Source organism: Elephas maximus, chromosome 10 (assembly GCF_024166365.1).
Source record: "Elephas maximus indicus isolate mEleMax1 chromosome 10, mEleMax1 primary haplotype, whole genome shotgun sequence".
Taxonomy (NCBI): domain Eukaryota; kingdom Metazoa; phylum Chordata; class Mammalia; order Proboscidea; family Elephantidae; genus Elephas; species Elephas maximus.
In genome coordinates this window covers 90,200,850-90,225,748 of record NC_064828.1, presented here as the reverse complement: position 1 = coordinate 90,225,748, position 24,899 = coordinate 90,200,850, and the positions used below count along the sequence as shown (strand labels likewise).

The 24,899-nt window shown below is 40.7% G+C and overlaps 2 protein-coding genes across 3 annotated transcripts in view; both read left to right on the top strand.

The window, feature by feature from the left end:
* Positions 1 to 6,146, top strand: part of VIPAS39 (VPS33B interacting protein, apical-basolateral polarity regulator, spe-39 homolog) — a 30,254-nt gene extending 24,108 nt beyond the window's left edge. For both annotated transcript variants that reach the window (XM_049899728.1, XM_049899729.1), the window contains exons 14-20: positions 12 to 146; positions 708 to 749; positions 1,090 to 1,179; positions 2,245 to 2,331; positions 3,781 to 3,870; positions 4,290 to 4,394; positions 5,129 to 6,146. In XM_049899728.1, coding sequence (XP_049755685.1) covers positions 12 to 146; positions 708 to 749; positions 1,090 to 1,179; positions 2,245 to 2,331; positions 3,781 to 3,870; positions 4,290 to 4,394; positions 5,129 to 5,149 — 570 coding nt within the window. In that variant the 3' untranslated portion in view covers positions 5,150 to 6,146. The remainder of the gene's footprint in view (positions 1 to 11; positions 147 to 707; positions 750 to 1,089; positions 1,180 to 2,244; positions 2,332 to 3,780; positions 3,871 to 4,289; positions 4,395 to 5,128) is intronic.
* Positions 6,147 to 7,639: 1,493 nt separating this feature from the next.
* NOXRED1 (NADP dependent oxidoreductase domain containing 1) lies at positions 7,640 to 24,833 on the top strand. Its single transcript, XM_049899738.1, has 7 exons — positions 7,640 to 9,180; positions 9,744 to 9,915; positions 11,472 to 11,659; positions 17,238 to 17,418; positions 18,076 to 18,227; positions 19,465 to 19,687; positions 24,648 to 24,833. Exons 1-7 carry the CDS (start codon positions 9,117 to 9,119, stop codon positions 24,820 to 24,822), a joined length of 1,155 nt encoding a protein of 384 aa, XP_049755695.1. The 5' UTR covers positions 7,640 to 9,116; the 3' UTR covers positions 24,823 to 24,833.
* Positions 24,834 to 24,899: the final 66 nt, after the last annotated feature.

Sequence of the window (24,899 nt, the reverse complement as noted above, 5' to 3'; positions counted from 1 at the left end):
CGTCACCACAGACAATTGATCGACATCTAGAATCAGCAGGACAGACTGAGATCTTCCGTAAGCACCCCCGCAAAGCTTCCATCCTCAACATGCCACTAGTGACAACGCTTTTCTACTCTTGCTTCTACCACTACACGGAGGCTGAGGTACAGGCCGAATGTGAAGGCAGACCCCACAAATTCTCATTGCACAGGAGGAATATAGTTCATATTCAGAATTTTTATGTCCTCTATTAACAAATGAGTATGTATAGTTATAAAAAATCTACCTGGAAGGTTTCTTGGCCCTCAGCAGGGGTGAGTCAAGAGGGAAAAAGATTTGTAAGGTCTTGCATGTCACAGTGTAGAGAAGAAAATAAAACTGGGTTAGAAAGAGGAACAGCAGAGTGCCAGGTAGCTGTGGGTAAGTTTTGTTTTGAGGTTCTTTTGTTTGTTTTTAAGAAGTTTGGATTTGATGCTCGTAAGTGGACATTTTCCCCTTATTTGGATTAGTAAAGAACTGGGAAAAGCACAATAGTTGTTAACCGAGTCCCCTTTAGCCAGGTTGTGCTGATATCTGATTAGACCCAGTAGAGCCTTTCTCTTAAATTAATTGCTAGGTTCAAATAGTTATGGTGTGAGATGTAGAAAACCTGGATAGGTGAAAAGAAAGTAGGAGATTGGGAAAGTCAGTAACACTAACATTCCTTCTCTCCGCTTTCATCCTAGGGGACATTCAGCAGTCCCATCAACCTGAAGAAGACGTTTAAGGTAGATATCAATTGGTCAGTGTTTTGGTAAAAGTATTATCAGGGTAACTACATGGAGTGGCTGTTGCTTTGTAACCCTGCACAGTAAGTCCTTTGATAGTCAAGATTAAAGGCAGAAAGGAATGAGCTTGTGGGACATGGGAGAAGACTTTAACTGGATGTTTACAGCAGTGCTTGGGCTTGGGAATTAAGGGGCTCTTCGTCACCTAAGAAATGTATTGTTTTAAGGGGTAGAATCAATACCATGCAATGTTTTTGCCCATCTTTTCCAGAATTCTCAAGCATTTACCTTCCCCACTCATTTCCATTTTCCTTAATTTCTTCTGGTGTCTGCATTCTAGATCCCAGACAAACAGTATGTGCTGACAGCCCTGGCTGCTCGTGCCAAGCTTCGCGCCTGGCATGATGTAGATGCCCTCTTTACCACGAAGGTGGGTGCCCTGGAACTGGGATGCCTGGGGAGAAAGAAAAGAGTCATCATATCATCCTTTTATTCGATGGCCTCATGGGAATATCCAGTTCTAGTTACTGGTTTACATTTTTCCTTCAGCTTTTTATATTCTAAAAATTCAAACTTACAGAAGAATTAGAAGAATAATATAATGAACACTAGTATACTCTTTGGTGAGCCCTGGTGGTTATAGTGGTTAAGTGCTTGCTTGCTAACAGAAGGGTCAATGGTTGGAACCCACCCAGTGGCTCCGAGGGAGAAAAGACCTGATGATTTTCTCCTGTAAAAGTTATAGCCTAGGAAACCCTATGGGGCAGTTCTACTCTATCATATAGGGTTGCCATGAGTCAGAATCAACTCAGCAGCACCTAACAACTACAACAATTTACTTCTTAACTACTTCACCAATTTGTTAGCATTTTTGCCATCTTTGCTTTCTCTCTATCTATACATGGAAGTCTTTTTTTTTTTAATGGGTTTGAGAATATTCTTTTTTTCTTTCTTATTATTTATTAGTTACATTAATTACCAAAACAAACCATGCCTGTGTCAACAACAAACACTGTACAAAAGCATAAGGAGTAGAGAGTGAAGGTGTTCTTCATTGTCTACCTGCTCCCATCTCATGCCTTTCCTCAAGACGAATGCTATTCAGAGTTTGGTAGGTAGCTTTCCAGACCTTTTCTCATGAGTTTACAAATAACATCCACTACATATAATGATATAGAGGATAGGGTTTTTCTACACAGATTAGCTCATACTAGAAATATCGTTAAGTAAAGTACTTACTGCACTTAGCAGTACCTCACAGACTTTTTTTCTGCAGTATTGCTTATAGATCCAAGAACTTACTTCATACCTTTGACTCTTTTCCACTCTTTCAAGCTCCTTGACTTCTCTGAAAAAGTCATCTCTCCATTTCTCTATCCTTCACCCCCTGCTCCCACCATGACAGTATTCTGGTGTGACTGTAAAACAGGGTGACTACTTCTGAGTTTGTTGACTATATCTCACCTAACCACTGGGCTCTGTGTTCCTTTTTCAGAACTGGCTGGGCTACACCAAGAAGAGAGCACCCATTGGCTTCCATCGGGTTGTGGAAATTTTGCACAAGAACAGTGCCCCTGTCCAGGTAATGGCTCATAAAGAGAGCTGGATGTAGGATACTCTAGGAGACCCCGACTTTTAGCCTTTTACCAGTCAGTGATGGGAGACCTGACCTGTTCTGATTTTTACTCAAAGGCAACATAATGGGTACACTGGCCCTTGAGATACAAAAGACCAGGAAGGAAAGTTCTGCTCTGCCTTTTAGAGGTAATCCCAAACTGCCCTCTCCAAGGAGCATCTTCTGTATTTAGCCTATGTGGTATGGACATACTGTTCAAATGATACAAAAGGAGCACTCACTGAGAAAGGACACAAAAGAGCTCTGGATGTGGCACGGGATCCGCTCTAGAGCGTTCCCATTGCTGGCATGGGTATCTGGCTATGAGGTAAGGAGGAATGTGTGCATCTCTTCTGCCGCTCCATAGTACTGCATAAGGTCCACCTCATTTCCCATTGCATCTTTTTTTTTTTAATTTTTATTATGGTTGAATATATATAACAAAAAATTTGCCATTTTTAAGTGTGCAATTCAGTGACATTAATTACATTCATGTTTTATAATGATCATCACTGTATAGTTTCAAAAGTTTTTCATCATCCCAAAAAGAAACTCAGTACCCCTTAAGCAATAATGCCCCATAGGCCCCTAACCCCTGGCAATTGCTGATAAACTTTTGTCTCTTTGCATTTGCCTAGCCTAGGTATTTCGTATAAGTGGTATCATACAATATTTGTCCTTTTATGTCTGGCTTTTTTCGCTCAGCAAAATGTTCTCAGGGTTCATTTATGTTGTAGCATGTATCAGAATTTCATTTCTCCTTATGTCTGAATAATATCCCATTGTATGGATATACCACTTTTTGTTTATTCATTCATTTGTTGACAGACACTTGGGTTGCTTCCAACTTTTGGTTGTTGTAAATAATACTGTAATGAACATTAATTAAAAGTATCTGTTTGAGGCCATGCTTTCAGGTCTCTTGGGTCTCTAGGAGTGGAATTGCTAGGTCATATGGCTGGTATATGTTAAACTTTTTGAGGAACCACCAAATAGTTTTCTGTAGCAGCTGTGCCATTTTTACATTCTCACCAGCAATACATCAGGGTTCCAGTTTCTCCACATTCTTGTCAACACTTGTTATTTTCTGTTTTTTTTTCTGATAATAGTCATTCTAGTGGGTGTGAAGTGGTATCTCATTGTGGTTTTGATTTGCATTTTTCTAATGACTGCTGACTTTGAGCACCTTTTTATGTACTTACTGGCTATTTGTGTACCTTCTTGGGAAAAATATCTGTTAAAATCCTTTGTCCAGTGTTTAATTGCATCTTGGTCTGAGAAAAGTGTGGTTGATGAATGGAATTGTAGATATTGGCTATTGACCTCTTTTGCCTTCTTCAGAATTTTTTTCTACCTTTTGGAGCTCTGTGTTTTATAGGTCTGGGATTCATTAATCAAGAGTACCTCTTCCCACAGATACTACAGGAGTATGTCAATCTGGTGGAAGATGTGGACACAAAGTTGAACTTGGCCACTAAGTTCAAGTGCCATGATGTTGTCATTGATGTGAGTCCCCGGGAAATGAGACCCTGAGTTAGACCCCTACCGGAGAGTAGGGGATTACTCTATCCTCTGTCTTAGATCCTGAGGTGCTTCCATAAATTCTGACTTCACAGACAAAATGGTCTGGCAAGAGTTAGTTTGGAGACCAGTACACCTGAATTATTCTTTCAGCCCTTTGAGTGGTTTCTCTCTGCTTTTATGAATTTGTTACACTTAGAGAATTTTTAGAAATGAATCAAGCCAAGTAAGTTCCACCTGTTTGTCTCCAGCATGAAGATCTGTGGGTGCTTGACCCCATTGTCATCCCACTGTAGTTTCTTTGCCTCCCCTGGGGCCTTAGGTAAAGTGGTAATGATAAAAAGAAAAAGCCCCTCAAAGAGAAGGCCGATTAGGGGTTTGGTATTGTTTGTTTTGGTGAACAGACCTGCCGGGACCTGAAGGATCGCCAGCAGTTGGTAGCGTACAGGAGTAAGGTAGATAAAGGATCTGCAGAGGAGGAGAAGATTGATGCCATCCTCAACAGCGCGGTGAGTAGCCACAGCTTGTCCCTTCATCACTTTCAGGAGACAGCTCACAAGTAGCATCAACTTTAGTTTCCAAGGCCTGGGTGGTACGGCAGTCACCTGAGCTACATGGGTATAAACTCTCCTCTGTCCCAAGGGTGAAATCACTGCTTTAACAGCAGATATTACTCTTGAGATATGCAGTGATTTAAGGGTAATCTGAGGATCTCCAGCTGAGACTTACCTGTAATGCTCAGATAATTGTTAAACCTAGCAGGTAGGAGGGGCTCACTATTGGAAGTATAAAAGCAAATATTATAGTTTCAAACTGTCCAGACTATAGTCTCCTTTGAATGGATGTGACCTACCTGCTGGAAATAAGAAGTGGGTGAAGTAGATGTTAGCTATTTAGGAAACTCAGCTGGTTCATAGCGAAAGAACTAAAACTATGGTTAATAGGGAGCTTAGTTTCCTATTAGGTGTTCTGAGACCTGCCCGGGGGTCATAAAAAGCTAGTTAAGCTATTTAAGCTTGGTCCTAACGAGGGTGGAAGGGGGTGCGGGGGGCTTGTAGTGTACTGAATAGGTGTTTAATACATCTTTGAATAAATGACACCCCCACATATATTAAAAAACACTGTCTCAACTCCCTTTTTTTCTTACCTTTTTAAGTTGTGTATGAGCCTTTTTAAGTTGTATTCCATCGACCTCTCTGTAAAGATCAGTGAAAACTGACACTGTTATTTGCTCATTCCACAGCAAATTCGATGGAAGAATTGAGTGGCATTAGCTACCCTGAAACTGGTCTCATTTCTTCCTTTCCTGCCTGTGAAAGAAGAGAGAGCTCTTCTTTGGGAGAGTCACAGCATCACCTCACTTGGGCCCATTGTCAACAGGCAGTGCCTGATACTCGGGACAAAAACCTATACCGGGGCACAGACAGCTTCAGACTGACCTTCTGTCCAAGGGCCATCATCTAAGGGCCAAGATCAAAAGCTTTGACGACTCCTGAGAAAGACTCTCTCTACCTGGTGCTCATGTGAAGGAGGGAGTGGATTCTAGATTGGGCCCATATTGGGCAAGATCTCTCTGGGTCTGGGAAAAGTGACTACTCCAGAAAAGAGGTCTAGACTGAGAGGTACAGGGCATCATAGGATGGCCACTCCATTTTTCTCAGCGAGTGGTGACCCTGGACTTGATGCTGGGCATTGGCAGTTCTGCTCTAAATGAAGTCAGAACAGAATCAAAGTGGCTGTTGCCAGGGGCCTCAGGAAGGGGCCAGCATTGCCCAGGACCTGCTGGAGATCAGCTTGCACCAGACTGCACATAGTTCTCTATATTATCACAAAGCTGGTCCAGGCGTTGTGTTTCTCTGCCAGTGCCCCTCTGCTGTCCCAGCTTATCCTCTGACCAAAAACATATGGTTCATTTCTTGCCTGCACACTGAGATGACCCTGAGTGGGTGATGAGACCGACTGCCTTTTCCTCTACCTTCCCGCCCCAGACCCATTTTACGGAGCTCGGATTCAGCAGTGCTGGAGAACTCTCCCATAATGCAAAGTCTCATTATTTCACCAGGTGCTTCCAAAAGTTTCACCTCGGCTACATTTCTGACCTTCAGGATATTAAGACGGAGGTTTTATTTTCACACTTGGTTTTGACAAGATATTCCGTAATGCTGACTTTTTGCCCTGTACCAATATTAGCTTCCCTTCTCTGTGACTGAACTGGATTTCTTTGACATGTCGAGACTCCTAATAAAACTCTTTCCTTCTTGGTGCTGTCTCTTTCCCTCCCTGGTTTTTTATGCAGAATGATGGGACCACAAGAAGTCTACCTCAGTGTCTGCATTCAGCAGGGTGTCAACACGTCAGGTTAAGGAGTAATGGTGCTTGTGGGAAAGCAGGGCAGTGTGGCTAATAGAGCACTGAGCTGGGAGACAAAAGACCTGGCTTCTAGTTCCAGCTCTATCGCTAACCAGCTGTGTGATCCTGGAAGAATCCCTTTACTTTTCTTGACTCATCATCTTTTTTTTTTTTTAAATAATTTTTATTGTGCTTTAAATGAAAGTTTACAAATCAAGTCAGTCTCTCACACAAAAACCCATATACACCTTGCTACACGCTCCCAATTACTCACCCCCTAATGAGACAGCCCACTCTCTCCCTCCACTCTCTTTTCATGTTCATTTCATCAGCTTCTAACCCCCTCCACCCTTTCATCTCCCCTCCAGGCAGGAGATGCCAACATAGTCTCAAGAAGCTGATCCAAGAAGCTCACTCCTCACCAGCATCCCTCTCCAACCCATTGTCCAGTCCAATTCATGTCTGAAGAGTTGGCTTCGGGAATGGTTCCTGTCCTGGGCCAACAGAAGTTTTGGGGGCCATGACCACCAGGGTCCTTCCAGTCTCAGTCAGACCATTAAGTCTGGTCTTTTTATGAGAATTTGGGGTCTGCATCCCACTGCTCTCCTACTCAGGGGTTCTCTGTTGTGTTCCCTGTCAGGGCAGTCATTGGTTGTAGCCGGCCACCATCTAGTTCTTCTGGTCTCAAGATGATGTAGTCTCTGGTTCATGTGGCCCTTTCTGTCTCCTGGGCTCGTAATCGCCTTATTGGACTCATCATCTTAATCTGTAATATGAGAGCATGGTAATTTCTAACATAGAGTTCTGTGATCCTCTGGCTGTGTGGAATGGGTGAAGTGGTAGGAGAAGGTGCTGATATCAAGGCTCCCAGTCTGCTTTAAGGCAGTGTGGTTTTCAACTGGGGGTGACTTTGCCCCCCTTCCCAGGAGACATTTGGCAATGTTTGGAGACACTCATGGTTGTCACGACTAGGTAGTGCTACTGGCATGTAGTGGGTAGAGGCTGGGGATGCTGCTAAATACCCTGCAGTGCAAGGGCACCCCCACAGCAAAGAACAATCCAGGCCAAAATGTCCATAGTGCTGAGGCTGAAAAAACCCTGCTTTAAGGGGATAAGACTCCATCTTTTGCTCCTTCATTTTGCAATTTCTGGTAAACCTGATATTTGGATTCCTTCCTGATTTCTCTTGCTATTGAAGAAACTAATTTGCTGAATTGTGCCAAGTTACCAACTGATCTCTAAACAATGATAACTTTGCTAACTAGTATATTAGGGTTCTTTCAGAGAGCCTAAGGAACCCTGGTGATGCAGTGATTAAGCACTCAGCTGCTAACCAAAAGGTTGGCAGTTTGAACCCACCAGGCACTCCATGGGAGAAAGATGTAACAGTCTGCTTCCATAAAGATTTCAGCCCTGGAAACATGGGGCAGTTCTACTCTGTCCTGTAGGGTTGCTATGAGTTGGAATCAACTCGACAGCAATGGGTTTGGGTTTTTTTGGATATCTAATTTTTAATCTAATCTGTATGTGGGATTTGTTACAGAGATATGATCTTAAGTATGGGAGTTGGCTAAACAGTCTGTAAAGCTGTTGTCTTCATGTCTTCTGGTTGAGCTTGAAGTCCACAGGGCAGGCAGTCAGGAAGTAAAGATGGATGTAAAGTGAGGAAGAGCAAGGACCAGCTGGAACCCATAAGGATGTACTGGGATCTACTAGTTCACACTGCCTCCAGCCTGCAGGGGTCCTGCAGGAGAGGCTGGTGCCCTTTGTCACGGAGGTAAACACACACCTGCCCAGAAGTGTGAGAAGCTGAATGAGGATCCAGAGGAAGATGTAGCAGTTGCAGGCCCAGGTGCTGCCCCAAACCAACAAGGTAGCCAGCAGATAAGCGATAATGTGTGTGAACTACAAAAGTGCTTGCCCCTGACTTTGCAAGCATAACCACAAAATGGCTGTTGCTTCACTTCCACGTTCCAAACCTGGCACAAAAATACCTCTTGTGACCCACCCTAACCAGAATATACAGGGAAGAGAATTCTGGAAAATGTAGTTCAGCCTAAGCCACAAAAGCTGAATTCTGTTTTCGAGAAGGCACAAATGAAGTGTAAGCCTAGGATCCATCTTTATGTAAGTTATCGTGTCCTACCTTGGTTGTGCTGATCTGGGAGGTTTTGCCCCTGTTTCTCTGGAGCAGGGAATATCACTTGCAACATTAAGGCGACCTACCCACTGTTTTCACATAAGGAAGTGTTTCTTAGACTTGATGAGAACTTCCATGCTCCTCACTTAAAGTCTTAAGGCTTTGCTTTTAAAGAGATTGAGAATGTGACATACAGCCCTCCTATAAAAGGGATTAGAGATTTGAGTAGCTTTGAATTCTGCTTTCAGTCTGACCACTGCTATAAGATAGATTAGGGTTTTGGATGTCATTGATCTCTTAAAGAAAGGGTTGAAAAATTAATTCCTTGAATAGTGCTAAGATCTGTATGATATTACAATCTGCAAAAAATCTAGAAGTCCAGAATATTTTGTTGGGAAAAGGAGGGTCCCATACGTCCTTGGAGGCCTGGTGGTGAAGTGGTAAAGAGCTCAGCTGCTAACCAAAAGGTCAGCGGTTTGAATCCACCAGCCACTCCTTGGAAACCCTATGGGGCAGTTCTACTCTGTCCTCTAGGGTCGCTATGAGTCTGAATGAACTCGATGGCACCTAACAACAACATACTCCTTTGGTTGTACTGGAAGTAGTGAAAGGAATTTGTGTCCTCTTGTTGCAGAATAGGAAATCCTCTAGGTGGGGCTGGCCCCTTTAAGATTGAAAGGCTGAAGTAATCTGGTAGCTAAGGAGTCACAATGAAAACTTTCTTGGGTAATGCTCCCTGAAAATGCATTTCAAGCATCCAGGACCAGAAGCACTGGGGAGTAGAGCTGATCTTCTCCGTTTGGGAGGTGAGATGTAAATGGGTTCATATATACATCTGTGTTTACTCTCCAAAATCTGGATATTCCTGTCCTACACAGGGCACCAGTGATGTTTAGTTTGGGCTGTTTTCTACCCTGTAGAGAACCTAGAGTTTAATGAAAGGGAAGTACTTCTTTGAAATGTCATCTAATTGGTCAATCCTGTTTCTCAAACTTGGGAGGGAATGGAGGGGAGAAAGTCCTGGCCCAAGAGCACCTGTGAAACCCATTGCTAATGTAAATTCATCTAGTCGGAACAACACCTGCAGCCCGTGTGGAAGAACATTACTTTGGATTGCTATTCAGGTTTTAGAGGAACCCGCTGCATTCCTGGGTTCATGGGCAGTGATTAGAAATCCCCTAGGACCCACACGCATGCAGAGAGACGGATTAGATCTCCAGACTCAGAATCTTGGTGGAGAGAAGTGCTGAAGTGCACCATCAGGAGTGCTTTGGACCTGGGCAAACAACACACCAACACACATACACCCTGCTGCATAGATAACCTCTTCTTCCGTAACAGGGGCCCAAATTGGTACCTGTCTCTGCAGGAGACGGTCACTCGGAGATGGACATGCTGGAGGACCTTGAGACTCTGCAGTCTGAGTATGCACTTCCAGAGGAAGAGCGGACCTGGCTGTTTTTGAAGGGCCGTTCCCGGGGACTGATGGTCGAGGCCTGTGCCCACGCAACCTTCTTCTGCAAGCTATACCGTATTTTGAGGTAACCTAGGTCTCCAAGGTCAGGCAGCTGGAGAGAAGAATCTTAGTTTAGAGAATCCAAATGAATTAACCTTTTTTATTTTGGAGGATAACTTTGGCAGAGGGAGTTTCTTCCTACCTTTTCTAACCACAATCACTTTTGATCTGAAAAAACGAGAAAACTACATACCAGAGTCCTTGGCTGTGGTTACATAATGAAGCATGGATTAGTGGTGATTTCCGTGCAGTGAATGGATTGATTAAATAATTGATCCATTCACTGGAACCACCAGCTTGTCTTCCACAGCTGCTAATGATTAGCCATTCCTGGCTACTGCTGAAAATGGGACTGGTTCTTTTGGGGCTGCACTAATAATGAAATGGTCCCTCACAGGAAAGCCACCTGGGATCTGAGGGGGTCCTATGGCTAGATGATTTGCTTGAGACTGGGAATATTGATTTGCTGGCTTCTGGTATCTTTGTACAAGTGACTGGGTCACTCCTAGAGTATAAGCCACCTGCTCACTCTGTTTCTCAGTTCACTTTTCTCTGAAATTAGATTGACTCCTGGGTGGTGGAACCAGATCTGAATCTAACATGCTATCGATACAGCATATACCCAGGGAGGCAGGCTGCTCAGTGAGTTTGCTGATGGCTTGACTGAGAAGGATGCCTAAGCCTATTGGCTACACCCAAGATGAGCAGTGAGAAACCAATATATGGAACTTCCAGGAGGCATTTCATACTTGAAAGGATCAAGCACTGAGAGAAAAGTCTCTCAACCAGGAGACAAGCCTTAAACAGAATGTGGCTTGTGTTGCTCTTGAGGAAACGCCAGAGCGTTAAGACTCTAATTTTTATAGAAATACAGAACAAACCTAAGTGTGCCTTACAACAACATATTTGCCATGTATTCAGAGATCAGACTTTGTTAATTCTGGGCCAAGGAAACACATCCAGAACCAAGAGTAAATGAGCCCCTGGAATGAGTGGTCTCAAAACCTGAGTTTCTCAGGTCTATTTTCTCTCATAAACCATTTAATAAATCATGATGTTCTTCAAAAGCAAAGCTATCTGGTTTTATGAGTCTGTGCAGAACTGAAATAGCAAACCAGAAAGAGTAGGTGTGTGGTAGGACAGGGGTGTGCTCATCTTGACAGCAATGAAAACCGACAGCTGTCTGCACAGAAAACAAAACATGGAGGAACCGGCCAACAATGTGTCCTACATTACAGTATGATACATGACAATGGCTGTTCATACTGATGGTCCTGAGTTAAGGAAGTTATTAAATATTCAGATCTTGTGTTTAAGAAGGTAGGGAAATGCATAATACATGTCACAATAAATGTTCATTTACAAATGTTTTAAACAAGTTTTGGGTCCCTGAAGGGGTGTGCTTCAGTTTCAGAAAAACTCACCAGAAGAGCATTTCATTCCCTAGTGATGCTGGATAAATGGCATATAACTAGAATGCCTTATGAGGAGGTTAAAGCAGAGAACATTAGAGGTTGACACTCAAGAAGAGCTACCGGGTACTCGTGTATTTATAAATGTGACTGTCTGTTCATTCTCCAGACAATCATTACATGAGAATCAAACCTCTGGACACGTCTCGACCGGATCACCTATCGCCTGTGAGGAGCTCAATGTGGGCATCATTGGAGGTGGTCACCTTGGGAAGCAGCTGGCTCGAGTACTGCTTCAGCTTGTCCCCATCCCCACTGAGAGCCTGCGGATCTCCACACGGAGGCCAGAGGTCCTGGGTGAGGAGCAGTGTGTGGTAGGCAGGGGGCTTGGGGGTGCTGGTTAGGTCTTGACGAAGCTATTTTGAAAAGGTCCCTTGAAAGAAGGAATCCTTGTGTGCAGCACGGGGAGCTCCCTTTGGCTTGCTGGCCCTGAGGAAAACTAGAAAGAAGGCTTTTAAAAATTACGATTATGGTAAAACATACATAAAATCTCACTGATCAGTGGCATGAAGTGCACTCACAATGTGTAACCATCACCATTATCTATTTCCAGAATTTTTTCTTCATCCCAAATGGAAACTTTGTTCCCAGTAAACAATAACTCCTCATTCTCCCCTCCGACCCCCCGCAACCCCTAGTAACCAGTGCCCACTTTCTACCTCTATGAATTTGCCTGTGCTAGATATTTAGATACCTCATATAAGTAGCATCATACAATCTTTATCTTTTTGTATCTGGCTTACTCCACTTAATACAGTGTTTTCAAGGTTCAACTTTGTAGCATGTATCAGAATTTCACTTCTCTTTATGTCTGAATGATATGCCATTGTATGTATGTTCCACATTTTGTTTATCCGTTCCTCTATTGATGAACACTTGGGTTGTTTGTACCTTTTGGCTCTTGTGAATAATGCTGCAGTGAACACTGGTGTACAAGTATCTGTTTGAGTCCCTGCTTTCAAGTCTTTTGGGTGTACCTAGTAATGGGATTTCTGGGTCATATGGTAGTTCTGGAAACCCCGGTGGCGTAGTGGTTAAGTGCTACAGCTGCTAACCAAGAGGTCAGCAGTTCGAATCCACCAGGTGCTCCTTGGGAACTCTATGGGGCAGTTGTACTCTGTCCTGTGGGGTCACTATGAGTCGGAATCGACTCAACGGCAGCGGGTTTTGGTTATGGTAGTTCTATGCTTAACTTTTTGATGGGGTAGGGGATGGTAGTTGCTACACTAAACACTGAAATTTACCAAAATTTACCAGTGTCTTCATTAATCTCTCCCCTGGATGCTCCAAGTGTTTGACTAGATTCCAGGTCCAAAGTAGTTGATTCAGACAGTTCCTGCCAGTTCAATAGTTGTTTCATTGGAGGGACCGATTCCTGAAGTTTCCTACACTTCTATATTCCCTGATGTCCGAAAGATGTCTTTTTTTTGTTTGTTTTAAACTTATTTCTTAAAGCAACTTCCTTCTCCTCTTAAATGGTTTATATCCATCTCTTCTCCCTGTGCCCTGCCCTCAGTGGTAAAAATCTTTCTCAGTCTTTGATGCAGGGAAACTTGCCCAAAAAAGTTAAATCTCCTAACTTGACTGTTAAACAGTTCAAGCATCCAGCCTTATGTTTTTAAAAATAACATTTACTAAAAAAAAAAAAAAGTTTTGTAATGATTGTATTTAGTAGTTTATGGTGATAGAAATCAGAACGATGTTTGCTTCCAGGGAAATTGAACGAGAAGGGGAACTTTCAGAGGAGTTGGAAATGTTCTTTATCTTGAAAGAGCTGTGGGTTACATGTGTGTGCATTTGTCAAAACTGATCAAACTACGTACTTCAGATCTGTGTTTTTCACTGTATGTAAATTATACTTCCGTTGTGTACCTACAAGTACTCTATAGGGAAGAAAATAATAACTACGTACAGTCCTCTTACCAGCATTATAATTTCTTTCCCATTTTTTCCGTATTATATCAGTAATTGATATATATATCTGTACATAGTTGTTTATATCCTTCTTTTTTCATTTAATATATAATAAGCATACTCCCTGTATCATTTAACCCTCTTCAAAATCATGATTTTAAGTTTATGTAGTATTTCAGAGTATAGACATACTGTCATTTACATATAACTGTTATATAGTATTCCAGAGTATGGATGTGGTGTTGTTGTTAGGTGCCATCAAGTCAGTTCCAACTTATAGTGACCCTATGTACAATACAATGAACAACTGCCTGGTCCTGCACCACCCTCACAATCGTTGCTATGTTTGAGCTCATTGTTGCATCCACTGTGTCAATCCAGCTCATCAAGGGTCTTCCTTTTTTTCGCTGACCTTATGCTTTACTAAGCATGATGTCCTTCTCCAGAAACTGGTTCCTCCTGATAACATGTCCGAAGTACGTGAGACAAAGCCTCATCATCCTTGCTTCTAAGAAGCACTCTGGCTGTACTTCTTCCAAGACAGATTTGTTTGTTCTTCTGGCCGTCCGTGGTATATTCGATATTCTTTACCAACATCATAATTCAAAGGCATCAATTCTTCTTCAGCCTTCTTATTCATTGTCCAGCTTTCTCATGCACATGAGGCAATTGAAAATACCGTGGCTTGGGCCAGGCGCACCTTAGTCCTCAAGGTGAGGTCTTTTGCAGCAGATTTGCCCAATGCAATACGTTGTATCATTTTGTGACTACTGTTTCCATAGGCGTTGATTGTGGATCCAAGTAAAATGAAATCCTTGACAACTTCAATCTTTTCTCCATTTATCGTGATGTTGCTTACTGGTCCAGTTGTGAAGATTTTTGTTTTCTTTATGTTAAGGTATAACATATACTGAGGGCCATGGTCTTCGATCTTCATCAGTAAGTGCTTCAAGTCGTCTTCACTTTCAGCCAGCAAGGTGATGTCATCTGTATGTTGCAGGTTGTTAATGAGTCATCTGCCAGTCCTGATGCATGTTCTTCTTCATATAGTCTAGCTTCTTGGATTATTTGCTTAGCAAACAGATTAAATAAGTATGGTGAAAGAATACAACCCTGACTCACATCTTTCATAATTTTAAAGCATGAAGTATCCCCTTATTCTGTTATGTACAGGTTCCTCATGAGCACAATTAAATGTTCTGGAATTCCCATTCTTCTCAATGTTATCCATAATTTGTTATGATCCACACAGTCGAATGCCTTTGTATACTCAATAAAACACAGGTAAATATCTTTCTGGTATTCTCTGCTTCCATCAGGATCCATCTGATATATCAGCAATGATATCCCTGGTTCCACATCCTCTTTTTAATCCAGCTTGAATTTCTGGCAGCCTTGTCAATGTATTGCTGCAACTGTTTTTTAATTATCTTTGGCATAATTTTACTTGCATGTGGTATTAATGATATTATTTGAAAATTTCCTCATTTTGTTATATCACCTTCCTTTAGAATGGGCACAAGTATGGATCTCTTCCACTTGGTTGGCCAAGTAGCTGTCTTCCAAATTTCTTGGCATAGATGAGTAATCACTGCATCTGGTTGTTGATACATTTCAATGGGTTTTCTGTCAACTCCTGGGGACTTGTTTTTCGGTGTAACTTGGACTTCTTCCTTCAGTACCATCGGTTCTTGACATACCATAATTTGTATATAACTGATACACAGTATTCCAGAGTATGGCTATACCATAATTTATAACTGTTATATATTATTCCAGAGCATATATATAACTGTGGTTTATTTAGTTGGACTTCTTCATACATAATTTTCAAAATAAACATACTAGGTCAAAGAATGGGCACAGCTTTCTTAAGATATAATTTACATACAGTAAACTGCACATATTTAAAATGTACAATTTGAAGTTTTGACACATGTATACACCTGTGAAACTACCACCTTAATCAATGTAAAAAACATATATATCACCACCAAAAGTTTCCTCATGCCCCTTTATAATCCCTATATCGCTATCTCGCTGCAGCTCCCCTCCTCCTGGGCAACCACTGATCCGATTTGTCACCATTAATTTGTATTTTCTAGAATATGATATAATATATGATATGATATAAATGAAATCATACAGTATGTACTCTTTTACATCTGACTTCTTTCACTTAGCATAATTGTTTTGAGATTTACCCATGTTATTTATGTATCAGTATTCTACAGTTTGTGTATCTATTCACCTGTTGGTGGTCAGGTCATTTCTATTTTGGGGGCTATTACAAATAAAGCTGCTATGAACATTTGTGTACAAGTGTTTGTGTGGATATATGTTTTCATTTCCCTTGGGCAAATACTTAGGAGTGAAATGACTAGATCATGTGTAGGAAGGTGTATGTTTAATTTTCAAAGAAACTTCCAATTTAATTTTCAAATTGACCTCCAAAAAAAGTTGTTCAGTGTAAATTTTCACTGGTATTGTATAAAAGCACCCATTTCACTACACCCTTGCCAATTCTGGGAAACATTTTTTTTAAATCACTGTTATAATATTAATTCGAGTATTTTTTCATAGGTTTATTGCTATTTCATGTTTTTTAGGTTGCTTTTGCCCAATTTTTCTGTGGGAGTATCTGTATTTTTCTTACTAATTTGTAAATGTTTTTTCTATATTAAACCAAAAAAAAACCAAAAACAAATCTATTGCCTAAGAGTCAATTCCAACTCATAGCAATCCTATAGGACAGAGCAGGACTGCCCCATAGGGTTTCCAAGGAGCGGCTGGTGGATATGAACTGCCTGCCTTTTGGTTAGCAGCTGTAGCTCTTACCACTCTGCCATGAGGGCTCCTTTCTATATTAAGGATTTCTTAAAAATCTCACCACTCAAGGCAAATTTTTTAATCCCAACAATAAACCAGTACCAGTTCCCATAGAGTTGACTCTGACTCAAATATTTATTTAGATAAAATGCAGTCTTTGTGAAGCAATATTTATTAATAATTGTATTTGAATATCACTAGGCGTCAGGTATGGAAGCAAGAACTCAAAATGCTCAGCATCAGCTTCTGTGCACTTCTGAGAGCAACACGTTAAAGAATAACACGTGTGTGTTTTCTGAACTTCCTCTTTGTCCTATCCATCTTCCAGATAACCTCTGCAACAAATTTATCATGTACCTCAGTGGTTAAGATAAGAATTCACCTCTTCAATGTCTGTGTTTTCTAATTACACTTAAAACATACTATCTGATGTGAGTTTACATTTTAAATATTTACTTTTGAAACTCCAGGTTGCAGTCCATATTGCAGTAAGTACAATCAGACAATTAACCACCAATGAGTGTTTTTATACAACTATATGACTTACCACATTTTTCTCTACATTTATAAATATCCTGTTAACGTTAAATTGTGTATATTTTACTGAAACTGTAAGTGTATCTTTTCTGCCCTATTTTCCACTCACTCAGTCTTCCCCACCAACTCAAGCCACTTAGTTGTATAACTTAGGGCAGATCACGTAACTTCTTGAAGCCTTATCTAAAATATGGGAATAATACTCGTCTCTGCCTCCTAAGGTTCTCATGAGGATTACCTTAAATAACATATATTCATTATCTGGCACATGATAAACCTTCAATAAATTGGAGCAGAAAGTGCCTTTGAATTTTTTTTCTTCCTTAAAAAAATCTAAGCAACTCCAGTGTTTGGTCTACAAGTAAGATAAGGGTGACTTATAATCTCGATCACTGCCACAGTGGCACCAGCTGCTTTAATAATGGGACTAGGGCATTGCTGCGTGGCTTTTCGAAGACGTAAGGGAATGTTTGCTGATTTATGTGGCTACAAGTCTTGGGTTGATTTACTGAGTTAAAGTAATGACCATTCCTTCTCCATAATTGATGTTCAGTTCATTCCTTTGCCCAGCGCTCTTTGTGTCTTTCTCCCCCAGATGAGCTCCAGAAACTGGGGATCCAGTGCTTTTACCAGAACTCTTATCTAGTAAATTGGGCCAACGTGGTATTCCTCTGCTGCCTGCCATCTCAGCTGCCTAATATCTGCTTAGAAATTCAAAGCAGCCTTGAGAAAACCTGCATCGTGTACAGCTTTGTAGCTGCCATCCCAGTACCCAGGTATTCATTAGAGTGAGGGAAGACTGGTAGAATCTCTGTCTCCTCATCTCTGGCTTTGTGTGTCCCCCTCTTGTCTCCCCCCAGCCCTTCCTCTTGGGGTTGGTCATTCCCAATAAATAAAGTAGAAGCAGCTTTATCAGTAGAAGTACCCGGGTAGGCTTTCTCATTGTGTATTCCTCACTTCTCCACATATTGTAAGTAAAACTATACACTAAACCGCCACAGCACTTGGGGGTGGGACATTTTCTATGATGTGTAAATGTTTAGAACATTGCCTCCCACTACTTGAAGCTGACTAGTATTCCTCTGTGCATCAACGAGAAGGGAAATCACCAGTGAACAACGTGAAAAGTTACTGAGAGCAGGGATCAAATGTTATTTTTGTACCCAAGCCGCCATGAGTCGGAATCGACTTAACAGCAACTAACAACAACGGTGTCTAACCGAGGGCCTGGCGTGTAACATTTAATACCTGTTTGTCAGGTGAAGGGATGAACAATCCAACTAATAAGCAGTGCCCTCAGCACAGATCTGCATTTACCCCGAGCAGTGCTGTGCAGCAGAGCCCATTGCTGGGGTTGGATGTGAACCCAGTAGGTTGTGCTGTTGTTTCTTCCAGTCCTGACATTGCACCCGTCTTGGTGGTTTTCCTTCCAGGTTGAAATTACTGCTGAACCACACCAATATCCTGCGGCCTCAGTATCAGTGTGCTGGTAAGTTTGTTAACATCTGGGGCGCTAATAAGGAAATCACAGCTGCTCTCCGAGATCCTGTGATTCTTCGGGCGACTTGCCCCTACAGTCCTGCTGGTAATGATCCACCATATTTCTTGCACTCTTGAAAACTACTTTCCCTTCAGCCTGTTGCTATCCTATCACATCCTAGTTTTTGTGATGGGGGGAAAGGGGAGGTAAACAAGAGTTGGGTATGTTGTCAGCTATTTAAGTTTTATATAAGAAGAGTATTTGGTGGTAAAAAGCATCCTTTATTAGGGAGAACTGAGAAGCCTGATTATTTGGCCCTTTAAAGATGACCAAGGAACCCTGGTGGTGCAGTAGTTAAAGCACTTGGCTACTAATCAAAAGGTCAGTGGTTCGAACCCACCAGCCACACTGGGAGAAAGATGTGGCGGTCTGCTCCCATAAAAATTACAGCATTGATACTTAATGGTCTGGCTGTGACTAGAGGAATCCCGGCGGTCATGGTCCCCAAACCTTCTGTTGGCACAGGACGGGAACCATCCCCGAAGACAATTCATCAGACATGAAAGGGACTGGACAGTGGGTGGGAGAGAGATGCTGATGAAGAGTGAGCTAATTATATCAGGTGGACACTTGAGACTGTGTTGGCATCTCCTGGCTGGAGGGGGGATGGGAGGATAGAGTTGGAGGCTGGCAAAGTTTTCACGAAAGGAGAGACTGGAAGGGCTGACTCATTAGGGGGAGAGCAAGTGGGAGTAGGAGTAAGATGTATATTAACTTATATGTGACAGACTGACTTGATTTGTAAACCTTCACTTGAATCTCAATAAAAGTTAATAATAATAAAAAAAAAAATTACAGCATTGGAAACCCTGTGGGGCCAGTTCTACTCTGCTCTACAGGGTCGCTATTAGTCACAATTGACTTGATGGCACACAACAAGAAAGAGGAGGAACAGGGAAACCAGAGCGGTAAACATATTTAACTAACCCCAAGGAAGATGCAGCGTCTGGGATGAAAATCCCTTTTCCCTGTTCTAACCTTGCACAGTTTTCCCAGTCCCTTCTCCTTACGGCAAGAACCACTCTAGAGAGCCTCTACCATTAGCAATGTCTACATTAGTCACATCTGTCCTCCTGGGGTATGGTCAACACTTACGATGTGTTATAAAAAGCAGAAATAGGCCTGTTGGCCTAGGAAGGAGCAGTGTTTACTTATCTTGAACTTCAGATTACCAATGTCTTGGAAAAAAAAGTGGATCTTCAGTCTCTGGGATCTGTTCTCAGTTCCCTGTGAATCATTTGTAATGGTGCTAACTGGTATTTACCTTTTCATTGATGTACAGGAGGAATAACACTCAATATCAAGTGGTTGGAGGGGGTGTTCTATGCAGCCCTAAACATCTGCACTGCAAAAGAAATGTCCCACCCACGTGTGCTGCAGCTTTTGAGTGAACAGTTTCTCTCTGCGCACTCTGGAGATTGTGGGAAAGACAGCGCATCTTGCCCCAAGTTTCAGTTAACAGATTTTGTCAGCAAAACCTATGCGAAGAACCTGCCTCTGAGAAGGTAAGGTGTCCAATGGCTGGCCATTCTAATGTCTCCCACACTCTTGTCTTAGCAGATGAAGTTTTCTTTTCAGGGCTTCGAACTGGTTTGTTCCAGTTAGAAACCCTGCTGAGAATTTGCATTTCCACCCCAGATATACTGAATCAGAATCTACATTTTGACGAGATCCCCAAGTGACTCCTTTTTTTATATATTTTTTTGGCTTTAACAAACAAATTTATTTTTTCACGGTTTGGGAGGCTAGAAGTCTGAATTCAGAGTGCTGGATGTAGGGGAAGGCCCAGGTGATTCTTATGTATAATAAATTTTGACAACCACTACTAGTAGGTTCTCCCAATTGGTCCTAACCAGCAGCATTAGCATCGCCTGGGAACTTGTTAGAAATGCAAATTCTCAGCAGTGGTTCGAACCCCAAGGCCCTGTTTGGAACCCTGTTTCTTTTTTCTTTTTATGTTAGCTTTAAAAACTTAGAAAAATAATACATTTTTGTTGTAAAAAATCCAACGAGTGGAAAAGTAAAAGCCCTCCTTTGTCCCCCAAATACCATTTTGTAGACTTTGTATTTTTTCAGTCTTTCTTTCTATATATTTACAAATGTATGCATTGTAGAAATATGGGACTATATACATGCTTTTTTTACTTACTATGTCATAGATATAACTGCAGCTACTTCATTTTTTTTTTTTACTTCATTTATCAGCAGCTGCAAAGGTATTCACTGGATAAATTTATTTAAATTTATTCAACTCATGTCCTTTTTTTAAGTCTTTTTTTATTGTGTAAAATCGTATGTAACAAAACATTTGCCATTTCAACATTTTTTACGTGTACAATTCAGTGACATTAATTACATTCACCAGGTAGTGCAAACATCACTTCGATTCACTTCCAAGTATTTTCATTACCCTTAAGGGAAACTCCATGCCCCCAAGCAATAATTCCCTTTACCCCTCCCTCCCACCCGTGGTAACCACTAATAAACTTCGGTATCTATGTATTTGCCTATTCTAGGTATTTCATATAAGTGAGATCTACAATATTTGTTCTTTTGTGTCTGGCTTATTTCACTCAGCATAATGTTTCCAAAGTTCATCCACAGAGCATGTGTCAGGATTCATTCTCTTTATGGATGAATAGTATTCCATTTTAACTGGGGCCCTGGTGGTGCCATGGTTAAGAGCTCGGCTGCTAACCAAAAGGTTGGCAGTTTGGATCCACCAGCTGTTCCTTGGAAGCCCTATGGGGCAGTTCTACTCTGTCCTATAGGGTTGCTAGAGGCGGAATTGTCTTGGTGGCAATGGGTTTGGTTTGGTATGGCTATACCTTGCTTAGTCATTCATCTGTTGATGGGTATTTAGGTTATTTCCACCTTTGGCTATTGTGAATTGTGCTGCAATGAACATTAGTGTACAAGTATCTATTTGTGTCTCTGCTTTCAATTCTTTTGGGTATACACCTAGGAGTAGAATTGCTGGGTTACATGTAAGTCTGTGTTTAACTTTTTGAGGAGCCACAAAACAGTTTTTCCACAGCGACTGCACTATTTTCCATTCCCACCAGCAATGTACAAGGGTTCCAGTTTCTCCACACCCTCACCAATACTTTTTTCCTTTTTAAAAAAATTATCATAACCATCCCAATGGGTGAAGTGTTCTCTCACTGTAGTTTTGATTTACATATCCCTAATGACTAATGATGCTGACCATCTTTTCATGTGCTTGTTGGCCATTTGTATATTTTCTTTGGTGAAATGTCTGTTCAAGTCCTTTGCCCATTTTTTGACTGGACTGTTTGTCTTTTTGTTGTTAAATTGTACAAGTACTTTATATAGCGTGAATATTAAACCCTTATTAGATATAGGTTCCCAGAAATTTTCTTCCATTCTGTAGGTTGCCTCTTTGTTGATAAAGTCCTTTGATGCACAAAAGTTTAATCCTGATGAAGTCTAATTTTGTCTTTTGTTGATCATGCTTTTGGTGTCATATCTGAGAATCCATTGTCAAAAACTAGGTCCCAAAGCTTTAACTCCTATGTTTTGTTCTAAGAGTTTTATGGTTTTAGTTCTTACATTTAGGTCATTGATCCATTTTGAGTTAGTTTTCATATATGGTATGGGGTATGGGTCCAGCTTCATCCTTTTGCATGTGGAAATCCAGTTTTCTCAGCACCATTCATTGAAGAGACTGTTCTTTCCTCAACAAATGTATGGGTTTATTTCTGGACTCTCAGGTGATCTTTTCCACTTTAGAGACTGCAGCCATCTTTATGCTGACAGCATATAACTATCTCCAGCCTAGATATTAATTCCATACCTGGGTGAGGGCATACTCACCATCTCTACTGACAGAATATCTTCATTTTGTAATCTTTAATGAAATAATTAAAGTTGATGAGTGAACGTTATAGTGAATGGATCAGGCTGAATCCACTAATCAGTGCTCACATTAGAAAAAGAGAGACAATGTGTTTTTTGATAAAAACACACAGCCACCTATGAAGTACTCTTCCCAATAAGTTGAATCTGAATCTGATCAAGTTTCTAGATCTAATTATCTTTTTTTACAGAAAATTCAAGCGAGAGGAAAGTGTTAAGTGACACAATGAGATATAATCAGCAAAATCCAGACCGTGGGAAACTTTATAGGACAAACAACCCAGTTTCTTCAACAAATAAACTGCAAAGGCGGGAGGGGGGAGAGGAAAAGGACCCTATCAATTAAAAAAAAAAGTCTTAAAAGTCATATTAACCAAAATGCACATGTATACTTTGTTTGGATCATGATTCAAATAAACTGTAAAAAAAAAAAAAAAATTATGAAACTGCATATTTGATGATATAAAGGAATTAATGTGTTTTTTTTTTTTTTAAGAGCTGAGCACTTAACCACTGTGCCACCAGGGCTCCCTTTTAGACATACATACCAAAAAAATATATGAATTAATACAGTATCTGGGATTTGCTTCAAAATAATCCAATAGAAGGGGACAGAGAAGTGGGGATAGCTTCTTGCTGTATTTTACTTTTAATTGGTATCCTCCTTTTTTTATTAAACATTTGAAACAATTACAGGTTCACAAACAGCTGTAAGAAATAATACAGAGATCCCATGTACCCTTTACCCAGTTTCCTCCAATGGTAATCTCTTGCAAACCTGTAGTACAGTATCACAACCAGGACACTGACATTGATACAGAACATTTCCATCACCACACAGATACCTCGTGTTGGCTTCTCCCCACTCCTACCCCACCAACCTGGCAACTACTAAACTGTTCTCTGTTTCTGTAATTTTGTCATTTCAAGAATGTTATAAAGTAGTATCATACAATATGCAACCTTTTGCATTCAGCGTAATTCTCTGGAGATTCATCAACAGTTACTTTTTATTGCTGAGTAGTGTTCCATGGCATGGATGTACCACTGTTTAACCATTTACCTGCTGAAGGACAACTGGGTTGTTTCCAGTTTTTGGCTATTATGAATAAAGGTGCTATGAATATTCATGCTCAAGTTTTTGTGCAAATGTAAGTTTTCGTTTCTCTGGGATAAATGTCCAGGAATGCAGCTGCTGGGTCATATGGCAGTTGCATGTTAATTTTTTTTAAGGCACTGTTAAACCATTTTCCACTAAATGGGCAGCTCCTGTCCAGAGGCAGGATGAGAAGGCTGGTTGAATGGACACGGGAAACCTGGGGTGGAAAGTGGGTGTGTGCTGTCACATTATAGGGACTGCAACTAGGGTCACATAACAATATTTTTATGAATTTTTATATGAGAAAATAACGTGAACTGTGAAGTTTTACCTAAAGCACAATAAAAAACATTTTCCAGAGTGCTTGTACTATTTTACATTGCCATTAGCAATGTATGATTTATCCAGTTTCTCTGCATCTTTGCCAAAATTTGGTGTTGTCACTTATTAATTTTATTTTTTAGCATTACATCTATAGATCAATTTGTAGAGAACTGACACTTTTATTATGTTGTCTTCCCATCCATGAACACAGTATTTTCTCCATGTATTTAGATCTTTGATTAAATTCATCAAGATTTTATAGTTTTCAGTATGCAAGTCCTGTGCATGTGTTGTTAGATTTACACCGAAGTACTTTTTTGAGATTATAAATGTTACTGCATTTAAAATTTTGGTGGTCATATGTTCATTACTGGTATGCAGAAATACAACTGATTTCTGTATGTTTATCTTATATCCTTTGTCCTTGCTTAACTCATTTACTACTACTAGAAGTTTTTTGTAGATTCCTTGAGATTTTCTATATAGATAATCGTGCTATCTACAAATGGAGACACAGTTGTATATCTTCCTTTCCAATCAGTATGCCTTTTAATTCCTTTTCTTGCCGTATTGCTCTGGCTAGAACTTCCAGTACTATGTTGAATGAGAGTGATGACAGCTGATACCTTTGCCTCATTCCTGATCTTTTTAACAATGAAAAATTCACTGTCTTACTGCTTTTTTACTTGAATTCTGCTATTGCTTAATACTAACATTGCCCCTGTTTTCATTTGCAAATAAACTTCTGCTTCTTTTCCTACACAGATGAAGAGGATATTTTAAAAGAAATTTGACCTTTTCCATTCCTAATATCCATGATCCTCGTATATCCTCCTCTTAAGTTTAAGGAAAATACACTGAAAAGGATATCAGTGTTGGTGGTATAATAATTCTCTACTTATGAATTCCTCTCCAAACACACTTAGAGAAATGAGCAAGAATGTAAAAAATCATAAGAACAGTTAAATCCATATATTGAATAGCTCCAACTGAATCCTCAGTTTAACGAATTATGAATTTTAATTAGTTTGGTATAGAAAATGAAAAATTTTATTTCTAAGTGGAGGAAATTTTTCTTTAAAGGAAATGTTTGACAGCCAAATCAGATGTATTGAACAGATAAAAAAGTAACAGCATTTATTATTATTATTTTTTTACTCCAGGCCTTTCCCTTGGTTTGACTTGGCTGCTGTGCAACTCAAGGAAACTCCCTTCAGCTTGCGTCTTTCAAAGAGTACTGCTCTCCAGGACCACCTTACCCATTTTTACTGTCACTTATTTGGCATCTCCCTATTCAAAGACCAGCCAGAGGTTTCCACTGGCTCGCCATCCCAGTAAGAGATGAGATCTCAGGAATCAGAATTTTTTCTCTCTCACAGATTAGTTCTAAAATGGGTGTACCCTGATCACTACAA